Source organism: Cokeromyces recurvatus (genome assembly GCF_025118155.1).
Source record: "Cokeromyces recurvatus strain NRRL 2243 chromosome Unknown BX663scaffold_3, whole genome shotgun sequence".
Lineage (NCBI taxonomy): Eukaryota > Fungi > Mucoromycota > Mucoromycetes > Mucorales > Mucoraceae > Cokeromyces > Cokeromyces recurvatus.
Window position 1 is genome coordinate 159,067 of NW_026251389.1, and position 21,001 is coordinate 180,067.

Genomic DNA, 21,001 nt, shown 5'->3' on the forward strand with positions numbered 1-21,001 from the left:
CTAGTTTTAAAAAGTATTAAATATAAACCATATATTTCTATAATAAACTCTCTTTTTCTAATATAAATGTATGCTCTAAATAAAGATCATATCAAGCTTATATGTAACTTCAACCAAGTATATAGAATATTATTTCTATTCAACAACAAGGATATCTTGTTATAAAATAAATCTCATATCGCTTTTCAATTCCTTTTCTATTCTAATCTTTAGCTAATTGACGCCCTTATCCAACACTATTCAATACAATAATTTACAAGGGCAAATTTAATGTCAAGATTTTAGCTCGAGAAAAAGGCTTTTATTTTGATTTTAGAAAAAAAAATGAAATGCCATTAAAATTAAAAAACAGACAGAAGATGGAGCAATCCTATTGGTTAAATCACGTGACTTTTAATTTACACTTATAGCTTATATATAAACTATAAAACTCAACAAACAACTGGAGAGATGGCCGAGTTGGTCTAAGGCGTCACGTTAAGGTCGTGATCTCTTCGGAGGCGTGGGTTCAAATCCCACTCTCTTCACATTTTTTTATTTTTGTTTTTATTTTTGCTCTCTTCATTTTACCTTTTCCAGCTGATAAAGGACTTTAAGATACTATCATGACATGATAAGACAGCCCCAAATACAACATTTTTTTTTGACATGACATAACTAATATAAAATATATAAAACCAATTCTGATCACCACCTCTCCTATTTATTTAATATCAAAATAGAAACATTATATAATCAAACGAAGTTGTAAGCATTTACGCAAACTATCAAGAATTAATTGAAGCTACAGTGTTCTCAAGATAAAGAGCATGACAATATTAAAATAACACGGATATATTATTATAAATAATGTAGAATATCCGATAAAAAGGGGGGTTTTGTCTGCACATGTTTTAGTTTTGTCTTTAATTCATTACCTGATTTCCTTTGTGAGATAATGCAGGACCTTTTTGTTATGTACGTAAACTAAATAGAAGGAGTAGCAGCCAATCAACAATGATATATTGTTTTATTATTGTATCATATTTAGAGTAGACATTGGTCTTTCGATCTTTTTTTTTTTTTTATAAAAGAATAATGGGGATAAATATGTATCTATATTTTATTAAATTCACATTTAAACATAACAATTGTTTTAATAATAGTGTCAGATCTTTGACATTTTTTATGGCTATTACAAATCAACCCTTAATAATGTAACTACAATAAAATGAATCATAAATATCAAGTGATTATGAGAAACAAATGTAGCTTTTTTCTCTCTCTTTCTCGATTTATTTTACATTTAAGATCAAATATTCCAACTTCATCTTGGTACTATTTATTGACTAGATACATAGGTGTTTTAAATAACCTTACTACGATATGTGTTGATTTGTGTTGTATTGTAGTGAACTCTTTTGTATATTTGATGCTATTTCAATGGTATTAGAATTTCTTTCGGTAAGAAAAAAAAAAATGAGCTTAGCATAAGACCTCCTCATTCATTATATAATTGTTTATATCACTCTATTTGTAATCAATTGAAAATGGCTAAGAGAAAAAAAAACATGACAAAAGATGTCAGTACTGAAAAAGCATAAGGTATACATTATATAAAAGTTAGTAGACCGTTGTTGCCTACTATCTCTGATAATTACTCTATTTTTTTTTAACTACAGCTAAAGTTGTCCATCATACTATTTTGATAACAAGTTATTTTACCATACAAAAAAAAAAAAAAATGAGAAAGAGAGATGAATTTATTTGATTTGAAACAACTAATAGTAAACACTATCCAGCGTTCCTCAATGAAAACAATCATGTAATCCACCAAGTTCTTACAATCTACAACTTTATAAACGATGAATTCACTAGTTCAATTAACAAGATAATGTCATAGATTTAAAACACACACACACACACACACTTTCTTTAGCTGAATATACTGCATGTTATTATTCATATTCATTCTAACTGTACAAGTCACATCTTGATTAAACACACATCAACTTGTAAATAATTGTGTATGCTACTGCATTTTAAAATTAAATGTCGTTACTTGCTTTTCTTTAAAAGGAAATTTTGATGAGATGATACTGATTTAGCCATCCTGTTTTTTTTTTTTAAATAAGTACACAGATTATACCATCTATTTCTTTTCTTTTTTCTTGATTATATACATATTTATATACCATATATTAAAAAAAAAATGTCACAATCAGAAAAGAAGTCCAAAGACCCAGTGCTCTCACTTATATCAGGTACGATTGCGGGTGCAGTAGAAGGGGTAGCCACTTATCCAACAGAATACGTAAAGACGCGCCTACAGCTTCAAGCAGGTGGCCAACTTCAACCTGGAGAATTAAAATTCCGAGGGCCTATTGACTGTTTAGTGAGAACGATTCGCACACAGGGTGTAAGTACGATCTATACAGGTGTCTCAGCATTAGCCATTGGCAATGCAGCTAAAGCAGGAGTACGATTCCTAACTTACGATCAAATTGCAAATGTCTTGCGAGATAAAGATGGTAAGCTTTCAGGTATACGAAGTATGCTAGCTGGTCTAGGAGCAGGCATGACAGAGGCGGCTTTAGTCGTAACCCCCTCTGAAACAATTAAAACCAAATTAATTCATGATCGAAATAATGCTACACATAAATATCAAGGATTAATACATGGTACACGAACGATTATAGCTGAGGAAGGCCTTGGTGGTATCTATCGTGGGCTAGGCCCTGTGATGGCAAGACAAGGAGCGAATAGTGCTGTTCGATTTAGTTGTTATTCATACTTTAAATCAATGCTTCAGAACTGGCGAGAGAAGGATGATGAACCTTTACCATCCACACACACATTTGTAGCTGGAGCCTTGGCTGGTATTGTTACTGTCTATTCAACTATGCCCTTAGATGTTGTCAAGACACGAATGCAAGGCTTAGATGCTAAAACATTATATAAAAATTCAGTAGATTGTTTGATAAAGGTTGTAAAGCAGAATGGTGTATTCTCATTATGGAAAGGAACAACACCTAGACTAGTTAGACTTATTGTAAGATTTATTTATTATTTATCATTTTATGTATATATACATATACACATACACATACACATACACATAGTCTAATATGATCTTTTATTATCATAGTTCTCTGGTGGCATCGTTTTTACTGTATATGAAAAAGTATACCAAGCATTAGAATTTGTAAAGAATTAATTTTTATTTTTATATATATGCTATATTTTGATCCAATAAGATAATAATAAAAAATGCATTAATTTACAAGTATTTTTTTTTTTCTTCATTTATAAAACTGCGGCATTATTTCTCTCTTTATAATGGAGACCATAGATGTTAGAGAGAAGCTTGCACGATTAATAAAAGAAATTACAGAAACAGGTGAATGGGTATTAGATTTACAAAAGCTAAAGGTGAATAATAATGATAATAATAAAAAGACAAGTAAACATAATTAAATGTTGCAATAATATATAAAAGATCATAAAATCATTTTGTAAAAAATCAAATGTCCATGTTGAAGTCACATTTGAATGCATCATGTCACAATTAAAAAAAAAGCATGCACAGGTATGCTTATATATATATATATATATATACATATATACATACATACATACATACATACAATGTAATAAATGGAAGCTAGTAACATTTTTTGCTTATATAAGATTCGATATTCTTGTTTACAATTGATTGAGCAATTATTCGAACGTTCGAAACATTTTCGAGAACTCTTGACAGAAGATTTTCCAGTCTTTACACAGTTAACAATTGGCTTTCATGATAAAAAGCTTCCTCCACCAGCACAAGTAGCTATGAAATTAAAAGAATATGCAATTGCACTTATTAAATCTTGGCTAACACATTATGGTGAAAGATATCGTCAAATTGACATTGCATATGAATTTTTGTTGAATAATGGTATTTTGAATACAGAAGGTGAATCATTAGCTAATATTCATACAAGCAATCGAAATAAATCAAATACTGAGGTAGCATAGCATAGCATAGCATAGCATAGATTATAAATCGTAATTATTATTTATATTTATGGTGTAGGCAAGGAGAAAAGAAAGTCAATTAAATCGATTTGAGCTATTAAAGGCTGATGTGGACAATCATCTAGAAATCATTCAAGATAATTTGACAAGAATGGAAGGATGCTTTGAGATTTTAATACCAAAGAATGATCTTATAATGGACGATGGGACTGCTATAGATTTTGATGCGTTATTAAAGGGAGAAAGAATAATAGAAAACGAAGCAGAAAATCCTGATACATACAAAGATGTAAAGTATATGCATTAAAGTCATAAAAAGATATTAACTTGTATCTACAGAGTATTTTATCTCATGGATTAGGCTCAAATAGATATAAGATTACAATCGACATGTCCGAGGATTCCTTATTAGAAGACATAAAGGAAACATATGAAAACAAGATTATTTTTGATGAATTGAGAGAGGCATATAGCATTTTAATGACAAAGCACATGAATCAACTAAATACATGGTTAAATACACTTATCAGAATGGATGCCATGCCAGTAAAAAAAAAAAAAAAATCAGTGTAGTGTAATGTAATGTAAAATAGACTTATTCTTTATTTTAATAGAATAAAATTGAAAAAGAAAAGATAGTAAAAGAATTAGTTAGCCTAAAGGCACAAGCTACAGAAGATATAGAAAAGGCAAAATTATTAAAAATCGAAATAATTCCACAAGAAGAAAGAAAAAAGCTTGATATGACAGATATTAAAGAAGAAGAAGACGAAGACGATGAATTTGAGGATGAGTTATTTGAAGAAATAGACTTGCATCAGACGAAATCTAAAAGAGATGAAAATACACTTAATAGTTCAAAATTACCTCCATTACAACGCATTTTCCCTTTATCTTATGAGCCAAGCATGATGGAAGATGTCACTTATAGTGGTCCACCCATGATACAAAATAATGATATAGAGTAAATAATTGAAGTGGCAAGAAAGAGATAAAACTTGTTTCTTTTTTTTAAAAAAAAAGACTCAATATTTTTATTGATATACATAGGACAAAAGAACTAAGAGATAAAGGAAAGCAAAAATCAAATCCAGAAAGAGAAGGTTACTTAAACACATGAAAATCATTTTATTAAACTAAAAATATTTTGTTTTTATATGTGTATGTAAATAGAATTATTAAAGCGTGCACCAGTAGTTGAGGTAATAGCATTATTTTTAACTATTCTTATTCATCTTCTCTTTGGCAAATGATAACTTTTATTTTATTTTTAGTGGGGAGATGACTTATATTATTGGGACAAAAGAAATGTTCAATTTAATACAAGTGGCATAGGTAAGTAAAATTTTATTTTTAGACTTTACATATTCATTTATTATTGTAACTATTAGAACGAAATCATCGATTTATGGGTGTTGGGGAAGGAGCAAATGAGATTCCTGATCAATTACTCGATCAACTTCGTAAACGACCCATTTATTATAAATCAGAGGAAATAAAAGAGCTACAGGTAGGTATATAACTACAACTGTATACATATCTTTTGTACTTGTACTTATATGCATGTCTATATATTAAGGCATGTAAACACCCATTACGCAATGGTGGTCTTTGTCCTAGAAAAGATCTTGTTACTTGTCCATTCCATGGACGTATTGTACCCCGAGACGATATGGGTAGACCAGTTAATAAAGAAGACACATTATCTGATAGTCAGTCTCCAACTTCTAGTACAGTTGAAGATGAAACAGTATATAGACAGCACTCTAAGAAGCCTGATCCTGAAATCATGAATAATCTATGGGAACTCTTACAGGATCAATCCGGGAATATAAAAAGAAAGAAAGGCTGCAGACCAATAAAGAAAAAATCTGCACTTATTAATGTAAAAAAGAAACCAAATACAAGTTATAGTCGCTTGGAACGTCAAATAAGTTCAACCAAGAACAAAAAAATGGTAGAGGAGGCAATAGAATATGAACGAGAAATGAAGGCGCGTAACAAAGAAGCTAATAAGTGGCGTTGACTTATTTTAATAAACTAAGCATATATATAAAAAAAAGAGCAAACAATACTTTCTTTAAACATATTCTTCTTGTTAATTCTTCCTATTTACTATAACAGTGAAACTATTTTTATGGTTAAATGAAATAATGTAACAATAGAAATTCTTTATATTACGTAATAAAAATCAACAAAATATATGACGACATTAAATCCAATACTTGTGTATATAAATATTTTATTTATTAATTTTAAAGGGAATATATTAACTAATATATTAAGCTGCTGTCGTAATTCCAACAGATTGTCTTCTGAATTTAAGATTAGGAAGTATGGGCTCAAATAATTCTGGTAAAATTTGAGGTAAATCATAAATATCTTCTATTTGATAATCACCATGATTTGATTTGGATGCATCATCAGCAAGATGAATAGTAGTCCATCCCATTTTCTATATATATATTTAGAATTATTAGTTTCAATATTTCATTCACAATAATAATAATATGATGAATTTACTTGTGCAGCATCAATGTTATTTGCAGAGTCATCTATAAAGTAGCACTGTTTAGGATCCACGGCACCCGCATCTTTCATAGCTCTAAGGAAAGCAGCAGGTTCTAAATTTCAAAAGTATAAGGATCTGATATTCTTACATTTGTGATAATGTGCTTACCTGGTTTACAGTTAAAATCAGGTAACAAATAATTGGTATAAATTAATCCTTTTTATGGCAGAGTGTTAGTTATCCTGTTTATGTATATATATACACGTATTTCCTTTTACCATCGAATTCATTTTCAACGCCTAATAGCTTTAAGCATCTAACGGCATGCTGTAGATAAGTGTTAATATTACAAATATTACTTTTGCTGTTGCTTATATTATACTTACGGGTCTATAAGCATTAGTGAATACCCACTTCTTACAGTTAAGTTTTTGAAGCATTTTTATCAATTCTTCATCTTTTGTAATTAAACCGTCTAAAGGTAACGATTGATCAACTTTTATATCTAAATATGTGTATAAAACTATATTAGTCTACTATCTAATACACCTTTTGATAACCAAAACAAAAAAAAAAAAGAGCCTTTACCATAATCAAGTGGATCGACGCTATATTCTTTTTGAAGACCTCTTAAGGATAACCCATATTGTTGTTGGTATCTTTTTTGCAAAGGGACAACTAACACAAAGACAGTTAGCAAATTTTGTTTGAATTTTAAATAAATCAAAAACTCACCTTGGTCAACAGGAATTCCGACTTCATGTACAAAATAGTCTTGAATTCTATGTATTACAAAGAAGTCAGTTACTGTGGTAGTTACGGGTAACCGTATAATTAGTTACTTTAGTCTCATTAGTGAAAGAATATGTAGATCTTTATTCTATCAATGTGTATATAAACAAGATGCATTAGAATCCAATATTATTTCTTAATAATTGTTATTTACATAAAGACAGTTATCTAAGTCAAAGAAGAAGATAGGCTTCAATGTCATTCTAATTGTAAAATATTAGTTAAAAAAAAAATTATTAAAAACAAAAAGCCCTTTTTTCCTTATTTTTCCTTTTTTATCCCTCCTTTTTTTTTTCTTTTAAAATTTTAGCTCCGCATAAGCTAAAACTTTCTTCCCTGAATAAAACATAGTAATATTGTTTGAGATTCGAGTTTAATTATTGAACCTTTTTAAACCAATCAACTTATAATATGAAAGACAATATTATTTTAGCTCTAATTATTTCATATTATTAACTATGACATCCATTTAAAAAAAGAAAAATTGTTGAACCAGAGAAGCAGAGAGGCTTGTAGATAGTTACTACTGTTATTGTGAAATTAAGTGGTTGAGTCCTTATAGACGCAAACACATGATTGACCAGCGGTATTATTGAGTAGAAGAAGTCTTTTTTTTTTTTTTTTTTTTTTTTTTTTTTTTTTTGTTAGATTCGAATTAAAAAGGAACCAACTGATGATTGCAAGCGCAAACGACAGTGTAATTGGAGAAGTTTAATAGAATCATTTTTTTTTATTTAAAAAGATATTTTCGTCTATAAAATTGGTAAACCACATATCGTGTTTTCACGTCGTTTTCTTTGATTATTTCACTCAAGTTGTCTACAGGAAACAATTTAAAGATTGTTTGGGCAAAAGCAACGATTATTTTCTTTTTTTTTTTTTTTTTTGTAAACTTGTTATGCATTGAGCATCCAAGTCACTTTTAGTAGAATTATATCGACACTAGAGTTGATTATTTGAATAAAACAATAAACTTCTTTCCCTCTCCCGTTTTACGTCTTTACTCTGAAGAAGATTAAAGTTAGATAATGTTATGTCAAAAAAAATTTATACTACTGTGATATCAATATACTTGTTATTTACTTAGTTTGATGATGATCGCTTTATTAAAATAAAATAATTATGAAATAATGGTAATAAAAGAGTATTGACTACTCACTTTTCCTAATTATATATTATCTTTAAAGAAAATAAAAGGAAATGAGTGAGAAGCAATACTTATAGAGAGAGGGAAGGTTGATTAAAGACGTAGCAAAAGTTTTGAATGAAAACATCAGTCTTTTTTCGAGATAGACTGTGCTTCTAATAAAATCAAGAAAATGGTAGTAACAACGAGGCTGCAAATATTTCTAGCTTTTCCCTTACTTTTCTAAGATCAATCCAATAATAAAACAGTTTTCAGTAGCTAATGTAAGACGTAGCTATTCTAGTAAAAAAGAAGAAACGAAGGACAACAAGAGTGAATGAGGCTTATAATAATATCTCATAAATAAAATGAACTTATACAAGACATACGTGTTAGATTGTAAGATATGATTTTTTTTTATTTATTTATTTAAAAAAGGAGATGAAAAATGATGTTTTGGCCAAACCAAGTCTTCTGTCTTTGGTAGTGGGAACCACGAACCATGAACCCAGCTAGAATATCTGTCTTCTTGTTGAGACAGACCAGAAGAGGTAATGGAAAGTTCATCATCGCTTTCATCGTGGTGACCTTGGCTGATACTGCCAGCAATCCATCGATTTTTTCTTAATTTCATTGTTGTTCTCCATAATAATATAATTATTACAGTTGGACATAGCCATATTTCTTATATCCGACAACCGTTCAAGCAATGTACGAGCTTTACAAATATCTCCTCCACAGGTTGCCAATCGCAGGGAACCTAAGTGGCTTGCAACATTTAAACCGTTTTCAACAAGTCTTAATTGCTTTATTTAGCCCTCTACACCAAATATCTGGATGCATTGCCCTTTTATTTTATTTTATTTTATTTTTTAATACTGAATATTCTTCAAAACGCTTCAACTAACTGTATCCTATATAAACATAAAATGTGTTCTATTTGTGATTATAACAACTAATTGAAATGAAGGATAGAAGAGGTCTTCTGGTATCTCGCTTTCTGTTCTGTAATAATTTAGTTAGAAGGTATAGTATCTATTTGCCTGACTACACATTTTTCAAGAAAATGACTAGTCTATTTTAAGACTTCAAAAATTTAAATAATCACTTTTTGTTTAACAATTATTATTAGGCACGCTTACTAACTGGATACAGAATACAAGTAGATTTTAATACTTCTGTTTATATATCTATTGAAATGAATAAACAATGCTGTGTACTTGATTATTTCCATAAATCAAAAATCATTGACTTTTGGCATGAGGAAAACTTGTACTGAGCAAAATACAAGGAAAAAAAAAACTTAACAAGGCTGATACAAATAGTTTCCTTCTGTACTGCTTACCTATTAAAGTAACAATTGTCGAGGTATCTGATTCAACTCCAAATTGTCATGTCTTCACAAGTTTCGACTAATCAAGGTGTCAGTTTCGAATTTCATGTACAGTGCCAGATATACAATGCCTTTTTTTCTCTTCTTTTACTTTCGTTTATGCTCTACCATAAACACAGTGCTGTTATCTGATAATATAAGAAATATGTACCATACTGCTTTTATTTTAGATCTTTTAATTGATGCCTTAACAATTCTTAATAGTCAGCAATACAAAACAGGAAATTAAAATCTTTACGCTTTTTTTTATTTTTTATTTTTTATTATTTTTTATTCACTGCTATTACAGTTTCATGATTGATATTGCAATCAAACATTGATATTTTATAACAAAGAGTTTATTTTATATCTATTAAGTTCTTGATTTTGGCGTAGTAGCTCATCATCCATTCTACATTCAATCTCAGATCATCTCAAATTTTTTTTTCCAATGGTTAAAACGCTGTATAAGGGAACTCCTACCCCTTCCATAGAAAACCCTACCCCAAAAGTCAATGACGTGTGACTCAAATTTAAGAGTATTTTTTATCTTCCCCAGATATCGTCCATATTTTCAGGTTTTTCCCCGCTTTTTTTTCTTCCAAGATACATTATGTTTAGATTAGTTGCTTCAAAGACACCTTTAGCAAATGTAAATTTACCATTTAATTTCCATTTAGTACAGACATTTATGAACTAATATGAATTACTTGAATAGATTGCACTTCGTAATGCTGCTGTCAAATCAATTCGTGCACCTGTAGCTACCCAATTCTATCGTTTTTACAGTACCCCTGCCGGTAATGTAATAAACTTTACTTTTAATTGCATTATTAATTTTTTTTTCCTACTAGATACTGAATACGATGTTGTCGTTATTGGTGGTGGCCCTGGAGGTTACCCTGCTGCTATAAAAGCTGCACAAGAAGGCCTTAAAGTAATGATTACTCGAACATTGAAAAAAAAAAGGATAAAAAAGATATATATTTATATTATTTTTTTATTTCTCACTCATGCTTTGTTGTTAGGTTGCCTGTATTGAAAAGCGTGGTGCTCTTGGTGGCACATGTCTTAATGTTGGTTGTATTCCTTCAAAAGCCATGTTAAATAACTCACATATTTATCATCAAACACAACACGATCTCAAAAACCGTGGTATCGAAGTTAGTGATGTCAAACTTAACTTGGATCAAATGCATAAGGCTCGTGTTAAGGCCATTACGGGTTTAACAAAGGGTGTTGAATTTCTTTTCAAAAATATGGTGTTGATTATATTAAAGGCACTGGTTCCTTCAAAACAAATACAGAAATCAATGTTGTAGGTCTTGATGGTACCTCGAATTCGACTATTAAGGGCAAAAATATCATTATTGCTACCGGTTCAGAAGTGACTCCTATTCCCGGTATTGAGATTGATGAAAAGAAGATCGTTTCTTCTACAGGTGCTCTTGAATTAGAAAAGGTTCCTAAGAAGATGGTTGTGATTGGTGCTGGTGTCATTGGCCTTGAATTAGGTTCTGTTTGGTCTCGTTTGGGTGCCGATGTTACCGTTGTTGAATATTTGGATGCCATTGGTGCTGGTATGGATCCTGAACTTGCAAAGAATTTCCACAAGATTTTACAGAAACAAGGTCTTAAGTTTAAATTGTCTACAAAGGTAAATGGTGCTAAAGTAGAAGGTGATATTGTCAAGGTTGATGTGGAAGCTGCTAAAGGTGGTAAAGCTGAAACTGTAAGTAGTAGAAGAGGAATGAATGGCTAAACAAAGCAAACTAATTTTTATTTTATTTTCATTCTTAGCTTGAAGCTGATGCTGTTTTAGTCTCAATTGGTCGTCGACCTTATACTACTGGACTTGGTTTGGAAAATGTAGGCGTCGAACTTGATAATCGTGGTCGTGTTGTGATTGATTCTGAATTCAAGACCAATGTACCTAATATTCGTTGTATTGGTGATGTTACCTTTGGACCTATGTTAGCTCACAAAGCAGAAGATGAAGGTTTTGCAGTCTCTGAAATGATCAGTACCGGTCATGGCCATGTCAATTATGATGCTATTCCTTCTGTTATTTACACACATCCTGAGGTTGCTTGGGTTGGTAAGAATGAGACACAATTGAAGGAAGAAGGTGTCAAGTACAGAACGGGTTCTTTCCCTTTTTCAGCTAATTCTCGTGCACGTACTAATGATGATGCAGATGGTTTAGTTAAAGTTATTGTAGATGCTGATACAGATCGCATTTTGGGTGTTCATATTATTGGTCCTAATGCTGGTGAGATGATTGCTGAAGGTGTACTCGCTGTTGAATATGGCGCTTCTGCTGAAGATGTGGGACGTACTTGTCATGCTCATCCTGTAAGTTATATTTTTTTTTTGATGTTACAAATGAAATATGATATGCTGATTTTTTTTTTCTCCACAGACTCTTTCCGAAGCTTTCCGTGAAGCTTGTTTATTTGCCTCTTTTGGTAAAGCTATTAACTTTTAAAAGCCCAAATATAAGATCATCTTTCCCTTTAAAATCTTCATTTTCTTTAATATTAAAGTACTCTAATACTATGTAAAACACCTCTTTGAAAAAAAAAAAAAATTAGACTTTTTTTTTTACAGTTTCTATGTCTGGTTTTTTGGAAGTGGGGAGTGTAAATTTTTAAGATAGTCTGACATTTTTTTTTTTTTTTTGGCGTTTCTTTTCTTTTCTTTTTTTTTTTTTTTTTTTTTTTTTTTTTTTTTTTTTTTTTCCTTTTTTTACGCGAATTTTGCTTTTTAAGATAGACATGAGCCTTACTGAAACCACTGAAGAATTGCCTGATGTTGGTAATTTGGTTTATTATTTGATCTTTTTTGTTTTTTTTGTTTTGTTTATTAAATTACATAATAATATTCCATAATAGGAAAACCTGAACAACAAACATTTGTTAATTTCTTTAGATCGTTAGATCCTGTAAATTATTTCATACATATCTGTCCTTCAATTAAACTAACGATTTCTATTTGTTAGACAGATGAAGGCACAATTCGATTATTTGAACGTGAAGCGAATGAATCACCTTATTATACTTTTCATGGTGATGATGCAAAATATATAGCCGAGAATGTATATAAAACAACTTCTGTTATTCTATATTGGTCTGGTAATAAATATATATATATATATGGATATAGATAGATCTATATACAGAAGGATCATGACTTAGATTATATTAGGTGATAGCTCAACAGGTCTACCAACAACAAAATTAACCAATAAAGCAGCAAAAGCGTTTTTAAGAGATGCTTTACTTAACAAGCAACTAAAGATTGAAATCTGGAAACAGAATAGATTAGAGTGGCGATTGATTCATAAGGCCTCACCAGGTAATTTGCAATCAGTTGAAGACTTTTTATTCTCAAGTGCGCAATTGACTTCTGCACCTGTTGTGATTGCTGTTAAATATAGTATCTCTGGTGAAAACAAGGTAATTGCTTGTTTGTTTAAGGATTATCTTTATTTACACTTACTTTGTAGACAGTGGGTGTTGCCTATGCAGACACGACTACGAATCAATTAGGCGTAAGTCAATTTATTGATAATGATCTTTATTCTAATTTAGAGGTAATGAAATACAGATGAGTAGATAAATAGATAGAGAGAGATAGATCTATCAATGTATTCTAAACCTTTGCTTTACATTGTTAGTCTTTAATTATTCAATTGGGTGTAAAAGAATGCTTGCTATTATCTACTGGAAAAGAAACAAAAGATTATGAAGCAATAAAGATCAAAAGTCTTCTTGATCGCTGCAATGTTGTTACAACTGAAAGAAAAAAAAGTGATTTTGACCCCAAAAACATTAACCAAGATTTAAATCGATTATTGGGTGATGAAGTCTCAGTTAAAGCACTACGTAAGTATTTGCAAAACGATAGAAATTTCTTTATTTTACTAACTAACTTATTTAGCTGAATTTGAGTTGAAAGATGCCATGTCCTCTTGTGCTTGTGTTCTTAAATATTTGCAATTGTTGGAAAATGAAAATAACTTTGGAAAATATACGTTAAGACATCATGATCTATCACAATACATGAGGTTAGATGGGCCTGCTTTACAAGCCCTCAATCTTTTACCAACAGCCCAAGATGGACCTAATAAATCAACTAGTCTTTATGGTTTATTGAATAAATGTAACACAGCTCAAGGAAGTCGATTATTTGCTCAATGGCTAAAGCAGCCTCTTTTAAATATAAACGAAATAACTAAAAGACAAGATATCGTTCAAGTATTTTTTGATGATACAGAGTTACGACAATCTCTTCAAGAAGATCATTTAAAACATGTACCTGATTTACATCGACTATCTAAAAGATTACAAAACAGAACTAGTAATTTACAAGACGTTATTCGTATCTATCAAATGGTGATTCGTTTACCGGCTCTTTTACAGTGCTTGGAAGCTAGACCATGTCCTGATCCTAAAATGGCTACCTTAATTGAAGAAACATATACATCAAAGATTAAAGAATATGCAAGTCATTTACAAAAATTGGAAGAATTAGTAGTAACATCCATTGATTTAGAGGCATTAGAAAATCATGAATATATTATCAAGGCAGAATTCAATGAAGATCTACTTGGTATAATATCTAAACCTTATTCATATTGTGTATTAATTGTTTCTTTCTTTTATTTCATGTATAGCATTACAAGCTGAAATGCAATCGATCAGTAATCAAATGAATAACGAATATGTAAGAGTATGTGACAAGCTAAATTTAGAAATGGATAAAAAATTGAGATTAGAGAAACACAGTTTATACGGTCATTGTTTCCGTATTATTGGTCGTAGTGAATCATCTAGATTACGTAATAAAGCTGAATATATAGAATTGGCAACTCAAAAGGCAGGCACATTTTTCACAACAGCTAAGCTTAAAGGTTTAAGTGATAGACATAAAGATTTATCATTTCAATATGATGATAAGCAAAGACAATTTGTTAAAGAAATTATAGATATTGTTGGTAAAGTACAAGAGATGAATTGGGGGGTTAAATTATACTTACATATTATAATAAATTCTAGCAACATATTGTCCTGTATTGGAATCTCTTAGTGCAGTCCTTGCTCATATGGATGTATTGATTAGTTTTGCCCATGTATCAGTTATGGCACCTATACCTTACATCAGGCCTACCATGTATCCATGTGGTAAATATACATACTATAAATATATATATATGTGTATGTATAATGAAAATACTAACATTCAATTTACAGGGCAAGGTAACGTAATATTAGAAGAAGCACGTCATCCTTGTTTAGAAGTTCAGGATTATGTAGCATTTATTCCTAATAATGTTGAAATGTTAAGAAGTAAAGTAATATAGTAGATACATGTATGAATAGATTATTATATTTACTTTTATTATGTAGATTCATCTGAATTTCAAGTCGTTACTGGACCTAATATGGGTGGTAAATCAACTTATATTCGTCAAGTAGGAGTGATTGCATTAATGGCTCAAATTGGATGTTTTGTTCCCTGTACAAGTGCAAGCTTATGTATATTTGACTCTATCATGGCACGTGTAGGTGCAGGTGATAGTCAACTGAAAGGTGTATCTACTTTTATGGCAGAAATGCTGGAGACGAGTACTATTTTGAAAGCAGCTTCACGTAATTCATTAGTTATCATTGATGAATTAGGTAGAGGCACGAGCACATACGATGGTCTTGGTTTAGCTTGGGCTATTTCAGAGTAAAGTATATAGATAGAAATCCTTATCATGTTATTAACAACTTTCTATTAGATACATTGCAACAAAGATACGCGCCTTTTGCTTATTTGCAACTCATTTTCATGAATTGACAACATTGAATGAAACTGTTCCTCATGTCAAAAATCTTCATGTTACTGTTCATATAGGTGATGATCATGAAGTCACTTTATTATATAAAGTGAATGAAGGTGTAGGAGATCGCAGTTTCGGTATTCATGTAGCAGAATTAGCGAATTTCCCACCATCAGTTATAAATCTTGCCAAGCGTAAAGCGAATGAATTAGACGAAGAAGCTGATTTCTTTAATAGTAGGTTTAATAAGCAAAACAAGATTGAGCCACAACAAGTAAAGGTGATTATAATAGCACAAGTTGTAAATAGACATATGCTAATATATATATATATATATATATAGGATGGTAATGAACTTATAAAAAACATGACAAAAGAATTGGCAATTGCAAATCAAAATGAAGACAAAGATACATTAGAAGAAAAGATTCAGTCCATTAAAGAAAAATATTCAGATGCTATAGAACAAAATTTATATTTAAAACAAATCTTAGAAACAGATAATCCATCTAATTGTGATGACAAGATGGAAGAATAAATTAAAATTGCATAACTCAGAACAATATATGTGTCTGTCTATTTTTATTTTATTTTTTATTATATTTTATTTTATTTCATTTCATTTTATTTCATTTTATTTATTTATTTTTGTGATTTCAATGACAAAAAATACCATGATGAATTCAATAGGAATATTATTTAGCTTTATTGGCATGGTAGGCCTTATACTATCTATTATAACACTAGTGCCACTAAACGGATATAATTTGTATACAACATTTAATGCATCAACTAAATTACTTTTATTTGAAATTCAAAGAAATGATGACTGGCAACACTTAATTTTATCTCGAGATGCAAAACTTTATTTTATCTTTTTATTTGGATCGTTCATGTCAAGTATATTGGCCATAATGACTACTTTTATTGCTTTATTTAGCAATATCAAATCAAACAAAAAACAACAGCAGCAAAAATCATGGTTTTTACGGTTTATAAGCGTTACACTCTTAATACAAATTGTATTTTCGTTATATGGTAATAAAAGAAAAAGGAAAGGAATGAATGAAAGATATGCGCTTTTATACAAATCTGTTTATATCCTGTTATAGGCGTGCATCTTATCTATAGAGTGAAAAGCAAAACAGAAATAATACCTTTGGAAATTCAACAGGACACCATGTTATCTTGTGCAATTCTATGTTTAAATTACCTATCTTTGATTTTATTTGCTGTTATCCTACTATTTGCTTCCTTCTGTATTTTGTTATCCTCCTATTATCATCAAAGGGATAAGCAGCAAATGAGCAGCAGTACCATAGAAGATGAAAGAAGACCCTTATTAATAGCTGTTTAATATCTTCCCCTTGTTGTGTTTGTACCTGATTGCGGTGTTTAAAGATATCGTGTACCCTTTAAAGAAATATTTTCTTTCAAAAAAAAAAAAAAAAAATAAAATAAAATAAAATAAAATAAAAATAAACTGGGCAAAATAAAGTTAAAAAAAAAAAGGATCAAATCGTGCAAAGTCAAGGGGAAGGGGTTCTAAAACGTCAAAGTACTCTTTATAACTTTTTTTTTGTCTGTTTGTTAACTGGAGATGGATAGATAAAGTGGTAAAAATCTTGATAAAAGTCGATGATTATATTTAAATATGTTACTCTTACTTGAAACTTGAAAAAAAAAAAAAAAAACCACTTAAAAAGGCTAAAGTGCAGAAATTAGAGTCGTAACTAATTATGCCTCCCAAAAAGGTGATAGTAAGAACGTTGTTATTTGTAGGAAATACAAATCAAAAGACTAAGGATATTTTTTTTTTAACATTCTCAACATTGTTTAAAGCAAATACCTGCACGAATAATATATGTATCTGTCCATGAAAATCATGATTTTTATTATTATTATTATTATTATCTTTAACCAAATATTTTTTTTTCTCCCTTTTTTTTTGGTTTTTTTTTTTTTACACCCTCTGATTTTAAGAATGGATCAAGCTTTAAAAAGGTTTCAGTTTTGTCAATTTGCATGTTAAATGTATTCTATTTATTAGATTTCTTTCTTTTTGTTACATGGCTAACACAATTCTATCAATAAAGTATAAAGCGAATATCCTATTTCGATGAATACGCAGACACGCCAAATACATTAACAATTTACATTCAAGAGGTAATGGCTAAAATATGTATATATTAATTAAGCTATAAGCATTTACATTTTGAAAAGATGTTAGATGCTGCTTATGGTTGTTATATTTGGCCTTCAGCATTAGTCATGGGTGAATTTGTTTGGTATAATCGTCATCAATTTACAAATAAAACTCTACTCGAAGTAAAGTAGATGCACATCATATTTATTTATGAAGGAAATACTAATTATGCAGTTGCATGTAGGTGGGCGCAGGCACATCAATACCTTCTCTTGTACTTTCCAAATCAACGAATGCAAAACTAATCATAAGTGATATGCCAAATATTCTACCTGTTATTGAAGGCTGTTTACAACTTAATTGTTTAAAAGACGATATTGGTAGGATATGGGTTCGAGCACTTGAATGGGGAAAATTCAATACAGACACAAGCATTGATAGATTACTACAGACTGTTGAAAGTAAATGGCCGAAAACGAAAATAGATTTTATATTTGGTAGTGATACATTTTATGAGCCATCACGTAAGTTTATTAAACAAACAAACAAATTTATAGGCTAATTTTGTCTATAGACTTTGAAGATTTGCTTATGTCGGTTTCTTTTATTATGCATCATCATAATCCTAACTGTAAATTTTTCACAACTTATCAAGAAAGAAGTCCAAAAAGAAGTATACAGTATTTATTAGATAAATGGAACTTAAAGTGTAGAATGATTTCAAAAGACTCATTCTTTCAAGATGTAAAATACGTTGATCCAGAAGACGAGTCATCGGAAGTCAAAGTGAATGCTGGAACACTATATAGTATATTTTTATTGGAAATAACAAAGCAATGACTGTTTTTTCTCTATATAATTGTGGCTTACTTTTAATACATATTATATAATATACATTTTTTTTTTTTTTTATTTATTTATTTAAATAAAAAGCTAAATTTAAAGCAAACTTTATTTCCTCTTATATATACACATTTATATAATGTCTAGTTTACGTAACTCAGTACAGCGAAGAAATCACAAAGAACGTGGTCAGTTAGCAGGTCGTGAACGATTTGGTCTTTTAGAAAAAAAGAAAGACTATATTTTACGTGCAAAAGATTATCATACAAAACAAAATAGATTAAAGGCTTTAAGAGAAAAGGCTTTGTTCAGAAATCCTGATGAATTCTATTTCAAGATGATTAACACCCAAACCAAGGGTGGTGTACACATTCAAAAGCGTAATGAAGAATTACCACCTGAGATGATTCAGTTGATGAAGTCACAAGATAAACAATATATTAAATATCAAAGAGATCTTAGTAAAAGAGTAAAGTATTATGCTCACTACTGTTCTCCAACTGAATTAAAACTAATCTGTACTTTTTTTTTTTTTCTTAAATACAAATAGAAATTAGAAAAATTACAAGCATCACTTCAATTCTTAGATGATGGAAAATCATTCAAAGACGAAGAAGAAACAAAAGTAAAACAAAAGAAAAAGTCAAATCATATTGTTTTTGTTGATTCTGAAAAAGAAGCTCGTCAATTTAATCCTGTTAAACATCTTGATACCTTACCAGAGCTTGTGAACCGTAAATTCAATCGACCTCGCATTCAGACTTTACGTGAATCGACTATTATTACTCCTGAATCAGGAAAGGATCTTAAGGAACTCAAGAAAGAAAGAGAACGTCTTTACAAAGAATTAGCTTCTCGTATGAAACGTGAAGAAGAATTAAGTAGGGCTGAAAGAGAATTAGACATTCAAAAGGCTTTACGAGGAAAAGGCAAAAGAAAGGTGGTCGGTAAAGATGAGCATGGATTACCAGTGTATAAATGGAGAGCAGAACGTAAAAAATAAAATCTATGTTTTTTTTTATTATATATTTTCAAACATGCCTATTTTAATGGACTGATCAAATGAACTACATGTAAATAAACCTTTTTTATCTTTATGCCAATCTAAAGAAATAATTGGATGCTTTGATAAATTAAGTACATCTATGGGTTTTGTAAATGGTTCTTGAAGATTAAAAGTTGAAAGATTTCCATCTCCTCCAGCTACGGTAAAATAAGTTGGTTGTTGTGGTACATGTCGAATAGACCATAGTGTTGTATTTTCTTTTGTAATTGACTTTTTTTTTTTTGAAGAAAAATTAATATTTTCAAAGATGGTTTATTTATTAAACACTTACTGGTATTTCTGTTATTTTGCCTGTTTCTATTTCAATGATATATGCACCTGATATTGTACTAACTAAAAGCTGTTCTTTATTAAATTCAATACAACAAACTCCATCTTTTACATGTGTTTCCCATAAATATTTTGATCCATTCACATCAAACAATTTAATATCACCATCCTCATATCCGACCGCAATTACTTTTTGTCCTCTTAATTGACCAAAGGTAACAGCCCAAATGTCCTTTGTCTTGTTAGATTTAATAGTTAAAACTGATTTTTCTGGCTGTCGAATATCCCAAACTTTCACTAAGCCTATGTAAATATATATATGCATACATTATGTTATTTTATACATGTATAGTGTTTTTTTTTAAAAAAAAAAAAAAAAAAAAAAAAAAGTTTACCATCGCGGCTGCCAGTAATGAGTTCTTGTGACTCTTTAGGTTGATTAAATCCATCGATCGAGTTTATGATGCTCTCATGAGCTTTAAAAGTTACAAGTGGAATGTCAAAACGTTGAGTATCCCTATATAATCAAAATTTGAATATACCCATCATTTTACATCAAGGTCATTCAATTACCAAACTTGTAATTGACCATCAAAATCACCAGTTGCTAGATGTCTATTTTGCCCTGTTATCGTTCCACAACGTAATGCAGAGGTTGTCTCTGTCTTTATTATTATTATTATTATTTAGAATATGTATTAAAGGATAAGCTTCTTCTTTTTATACCTCAGTTTTTAATTCGACATGTTTGCCTGAAAGTCCATAAACCCCCAATTTGCCTGTTCCCTGATTTGTCACACCAAGGACACATAATCTGGATGAAAGCGGGATCCATTTTACATCGTAAGGTGTGAAAGATAAATCTTTGCTTATTAAACAATGCGATCTTATACTCATGGATGATCAATCGTTTATATTATAAATGGATATCAATAATAATAATAAATAAAAATGAAAATTAAAATGAAAATTAAAAAAATCAAAAAAAAAAAAAAAAAAAAAAAAAACGACATTATTCTTCAAAGTCAGTAAGAAAAAAAAA

General features: G+C 30.0%; 9 protein-coding genes and 1 non-coding gene across 10 annotated transcripts; 8 read left to right on the plus strand and 2 right to left on the minus strand.

Annotated features, from left to right (window-relative positions):
• Positions 1 to 444: 444 nt before the first annotated feature.
• Positions 445 to 527, plus strand: BX663DRAFT_t21. Its single transcript has one exon. It is a non-coding gene; the product is annotated as a tRNA-Leu (tRNA).
• Positions 528 to 2,191: 1,664 nt separating this feature from the next.
• BX663DRAFT_483083 (mitochondrial carrier domain-containing protein) lies at positions 2,192 to 3,196 on the plus strand (the record flags this gene model as incomplete). The annotated part of the gene is made up of 2 exons (XM_051524472.1): positions 2,192 to 3,031; positions 3,128 to 3,196. 2 exons carry the CDS (start codon positions 2,192 to 2,194, stop codon positions 3,194 to 3,196), a joined length of 909 nt encoding a protein of 302 aa, XP_051386312.1.
• Positions 3,197 to 4,153: 957 nt separating this feature from the next.
• Positions 4,154 to 4,970, plus strand: BX663DRAFT_428072 (uncharacterized protein; the record flags this gene model as incomplete). The annotated part of the gene is made up of 3 exons (XM_051522659.1): positions 4,154 to 4,291; positions 4,342 to 4,548; positions 4,617 to 4,970. 3 exons carry the CDS (start codon positions 4,154 to 4,156, stop codon positions 4,968 to 4,970), a joined length of 699 nt encoding a protein of 232 aa, XP_051386313.1.
• A 1,254-nt stretch (positions 4,971 to 6,224) lies between these two features.
• On the minus strand, positions 6,225 to 7,555 carry BX663DRAFT_496047 (pyrimidine 5'-nucleotidase). The gene is made up of 9 exons (XM_051525722.1): positions 7,461 to 7,555; positions 7,357 to 7,394; positions 7,250 to 7,296; positions 7,103 to 7,192; positions 6,901 to 7,019; positions 6,793 to 6,841; positions 6,683 to 6,730; positions 6,526 to 6,626; positions 6,225 to 6,457 (listed from the first exon to the last, which is right to left on the minus strand). Exons 1-9 carry the CDS (start codon positions 7,506 to 7,508, stop codon positions 6,284 to 6,286), a joined length of 714 nt encoding a protein of 237 aa, XP_051386314.1. The 5' UTR covers positions 7,509 to 7,555; the 3' UTR covers positions 6,225 to 6,283.
• A 2,788-nt stretch (positions 7,556 to 10,343) lies between these two features.
• Positions 10,344 to 12,390, plus strand: BX663DRAFT_496049 (dihydrolipoyl dehydrogenase). Its single transcript, XM_051525723.1, has 7 exons — positions 10,344 to 10,456; positions 10,523 to 10,604; positions 10,659 to 10,741; positions 10,833 to 11,028; positions 11,085 to 11,536; positions 11,605 to 12,159; positions 12,227 to 12,390. The coding sequence occupies exons 1-7, from the start codon at positions 10,418 to 10,420 to the stop codon at positions 12,290 to 12,292; spliced, it is 1,473 nt and encodes a 490-aa protein (XP_051386315.1). The 5' UTR covers positions 10,344 to 10,417; the 3' UTR covers positions 12,293 to 12,390.
• Positions 12,391 to 12,581: 191 nt separating this feature from the next.
• Positions 12,582 to 16,172, plus strand: BX663DRAFT_548525 (muts domain V-domain-containing protein; the record flags this gene model as incomplete). Its single annotated transcript, XM_051531084.1, has 13 exons — positions 12,582 to 12,621; positions 12,699 to 12,748; positions 12,806 to 12,938; positions 13,012 to 13,262; positions 13,313 to 13,399; positions 13,484 to 13,691; positions 13,747 to 14,418; positions 14,483 to 14,803; positions 14,865 to 14,990; positions 15,060 to 15,155; positions 15,216 to 15,540; positions 15,593 to 15,908; positions 15,978 to 16,172. 13 exons carry the CDS (start codon positions 12,582 to 12,584, stop codon positions 16,170 to 16,172), a joined length of 2,820 nt encoding a protein of 939 aa, XP_051386316.1.
• A 48-nt stretch (positions 16,173 to 16,220) lies between these two features.
• Positions 16,221 to 17,079, plus strand: BX663DRAFT_496055 (uncharacterized protein). Its single transcript, XM_051525724.1, has 2 exons — positions 16,221 to 16,672; positions 16,747 to 17,079. Exons 1-2 carry the CDS (start codon positions 16,294 to 16,296, stop codon positions 16,989 to 16,991), a joined length of 624 nt encoding a protein of 207 aa, XP_051386317.1. The 5' UTR covers positions 16,221 to 16,293; the 3' UTR covers positions 16,992 to 17,079.
• Positions 17,080 to 17,565: 486 nt separating this feature from the next.
• Positions 17,566 to 18,664, plus strand: BX663DRAFT_496061 (uncharacterized protein). Its single transcript, XM_051525725.1, has 5 exons — positions 17,566 to 17,638; positions 17,731 to 17,800; positions 17,858 to 17,962; positions 18,025 to 18,304; positions 18,355 to 18,664. The coding sequence occupies exons 1-5, from the start codon at positions 17,619 to 17,621 to the stop codon at positions 18,618 to 18,620; spliced, it is 741 nt and encodes a 246-aa protein (XP_051386318.1). The 5' UTR covers positions 17,566 to 17,618; the 3' UTR covers positions 18,621 to 18,664.
• A 48-nt stretch (positions 18,665 to 18,712) lies between these two features.
• Positions 18,713 to 19,666, plus strand: BX663DRAFT_466174 (small-subunit processome). Its single transcript, XM_051524052.1, has 2 exons — positions 18,713 to 19,092; positions 19,174 to 19,666. The coding sequence occupies exons 1-2, from the start codon at positions 18,763 to 18,765 to the stop codon at positions 19,624 to 19,626; spliced, it is 783 nt and encodes a 260-aa protein (XP_051386319.1). The 5' UTR covers positions 18,713 to 18,762; the 3' UTR covers positions 19,627 to 19,666.
• On the minus strand, positions 19,645 to 20,931 carry BX663DRAFT_466176 (WD40-repeat-containing domain protein; the record flags this gene model as incomplete). The annotated part of the gene is made up of 5 exons (XM_051524053.1): positions 20,686 to 20,931; positions 20,533 to 20,624; positions 20,355 to 20,476; positions 19,961 to 20,262; positions 19,645 to 19,899 (listed from the first exon to the last, which is right to left on the minus strand). The coding sequence occupies exons 1-5, from the start codon at positions 20,854 to 20,856 to the stop codon at positions 19,645 to 19,647; spliced, it is 942 nt and encodes a 313-aa protein (XP_051386320.1). The 5' UTR covers positions 20,857 to 20,931.
• Between the last annotated feature and the right edge of the window lie 70 nt (positions 20,932 to 21,001).

Coding starts and splice junctions, on each gene's coding strand:
- BX663DRAFT_496047 (XM_051525722.1), bottom strand. CDS start 7,508: ATGACATTGAAGCCTATCTTCTTCTTTGACTTAGATAACTGTCTTTAT. Junction 6,627..6,682: donor TGATTTTAACTGTAAACCAG/GTAAGCACATTA, acceptor TTTGAAATTTAG/AACCTGCTGCTTTCCTTAGA. Junction 6,458..6,525: donor ATAACATTGATGCTGCACAA/GTAAATTCATCA, acceptor ATATATATATAG/AAAATGGGATGGACTACTAT.
- BX663DRAFT_466174 (XM_051524052.1), top strand. CDS start 18,763: ATGTCTAGTTTACGTAACTCAGTACAGCGAAGAAATCACAAAGAACGT. Junction 19,093..19,173: donor AAAGAGATCTTAGTAAAAGA/GTAAAGTATTAT, acceptor AAATACAAATAG/AAATTAGAAAAATTACAAGC.
- BX663DRAFT_496061 (XM_051525725.1), top strand. CDS start 17,619: ATGGATCAAGCTTTAAAAAG. Junction 17,801..17,857: donor TAACAATTTACATTCAAGAG/GTAATGGCTAAA, acceptor CATTTTGAAAAG/ATGTTAGATGCTGCTTATGG. Junction 18,305..18,354: donor TACATTTTATGAGCCATCAC/GTAAGTTTATTA, acceptor TTTTGTCTATAG/ACTTTGAAGATTTGCTTATG.
- BX663DRAFT_496055 (XM_051525724.1), top strand. CDS start 16,294: ATGACAAAAAATACCATGATGAATTCAATAGGAATATTATTTAGCTTT. Junction 16,673..16,746: donor AATTGTATTTTCGTTATATG/GTAATAAAAGAA, acceptor ATCCTGTTATAG/GCGTGCATCTTATCTATAGA.
- BX663DRAFT_496049 (XM_051525723.1), top strand. CDS start 10,418: ATGTTTAGATTAGTTGCTTCAAAGACACCTTTAGCAAAT. Junction 10,742..10,832: donor CTGCACAAGAAGGCCTTAAA/GTAATGATTACT, acceptor CTTTGTTGTTAG/GTTGCCTGTATTGAAAAGCG. Junction 11,537..11,604: donor AAGGTGGTAAAGCTGAAACT/GTAAGTAGTAGA, acceptor TTTCATTCTTAG/CTTGAAGCTGATGCTGTTTT.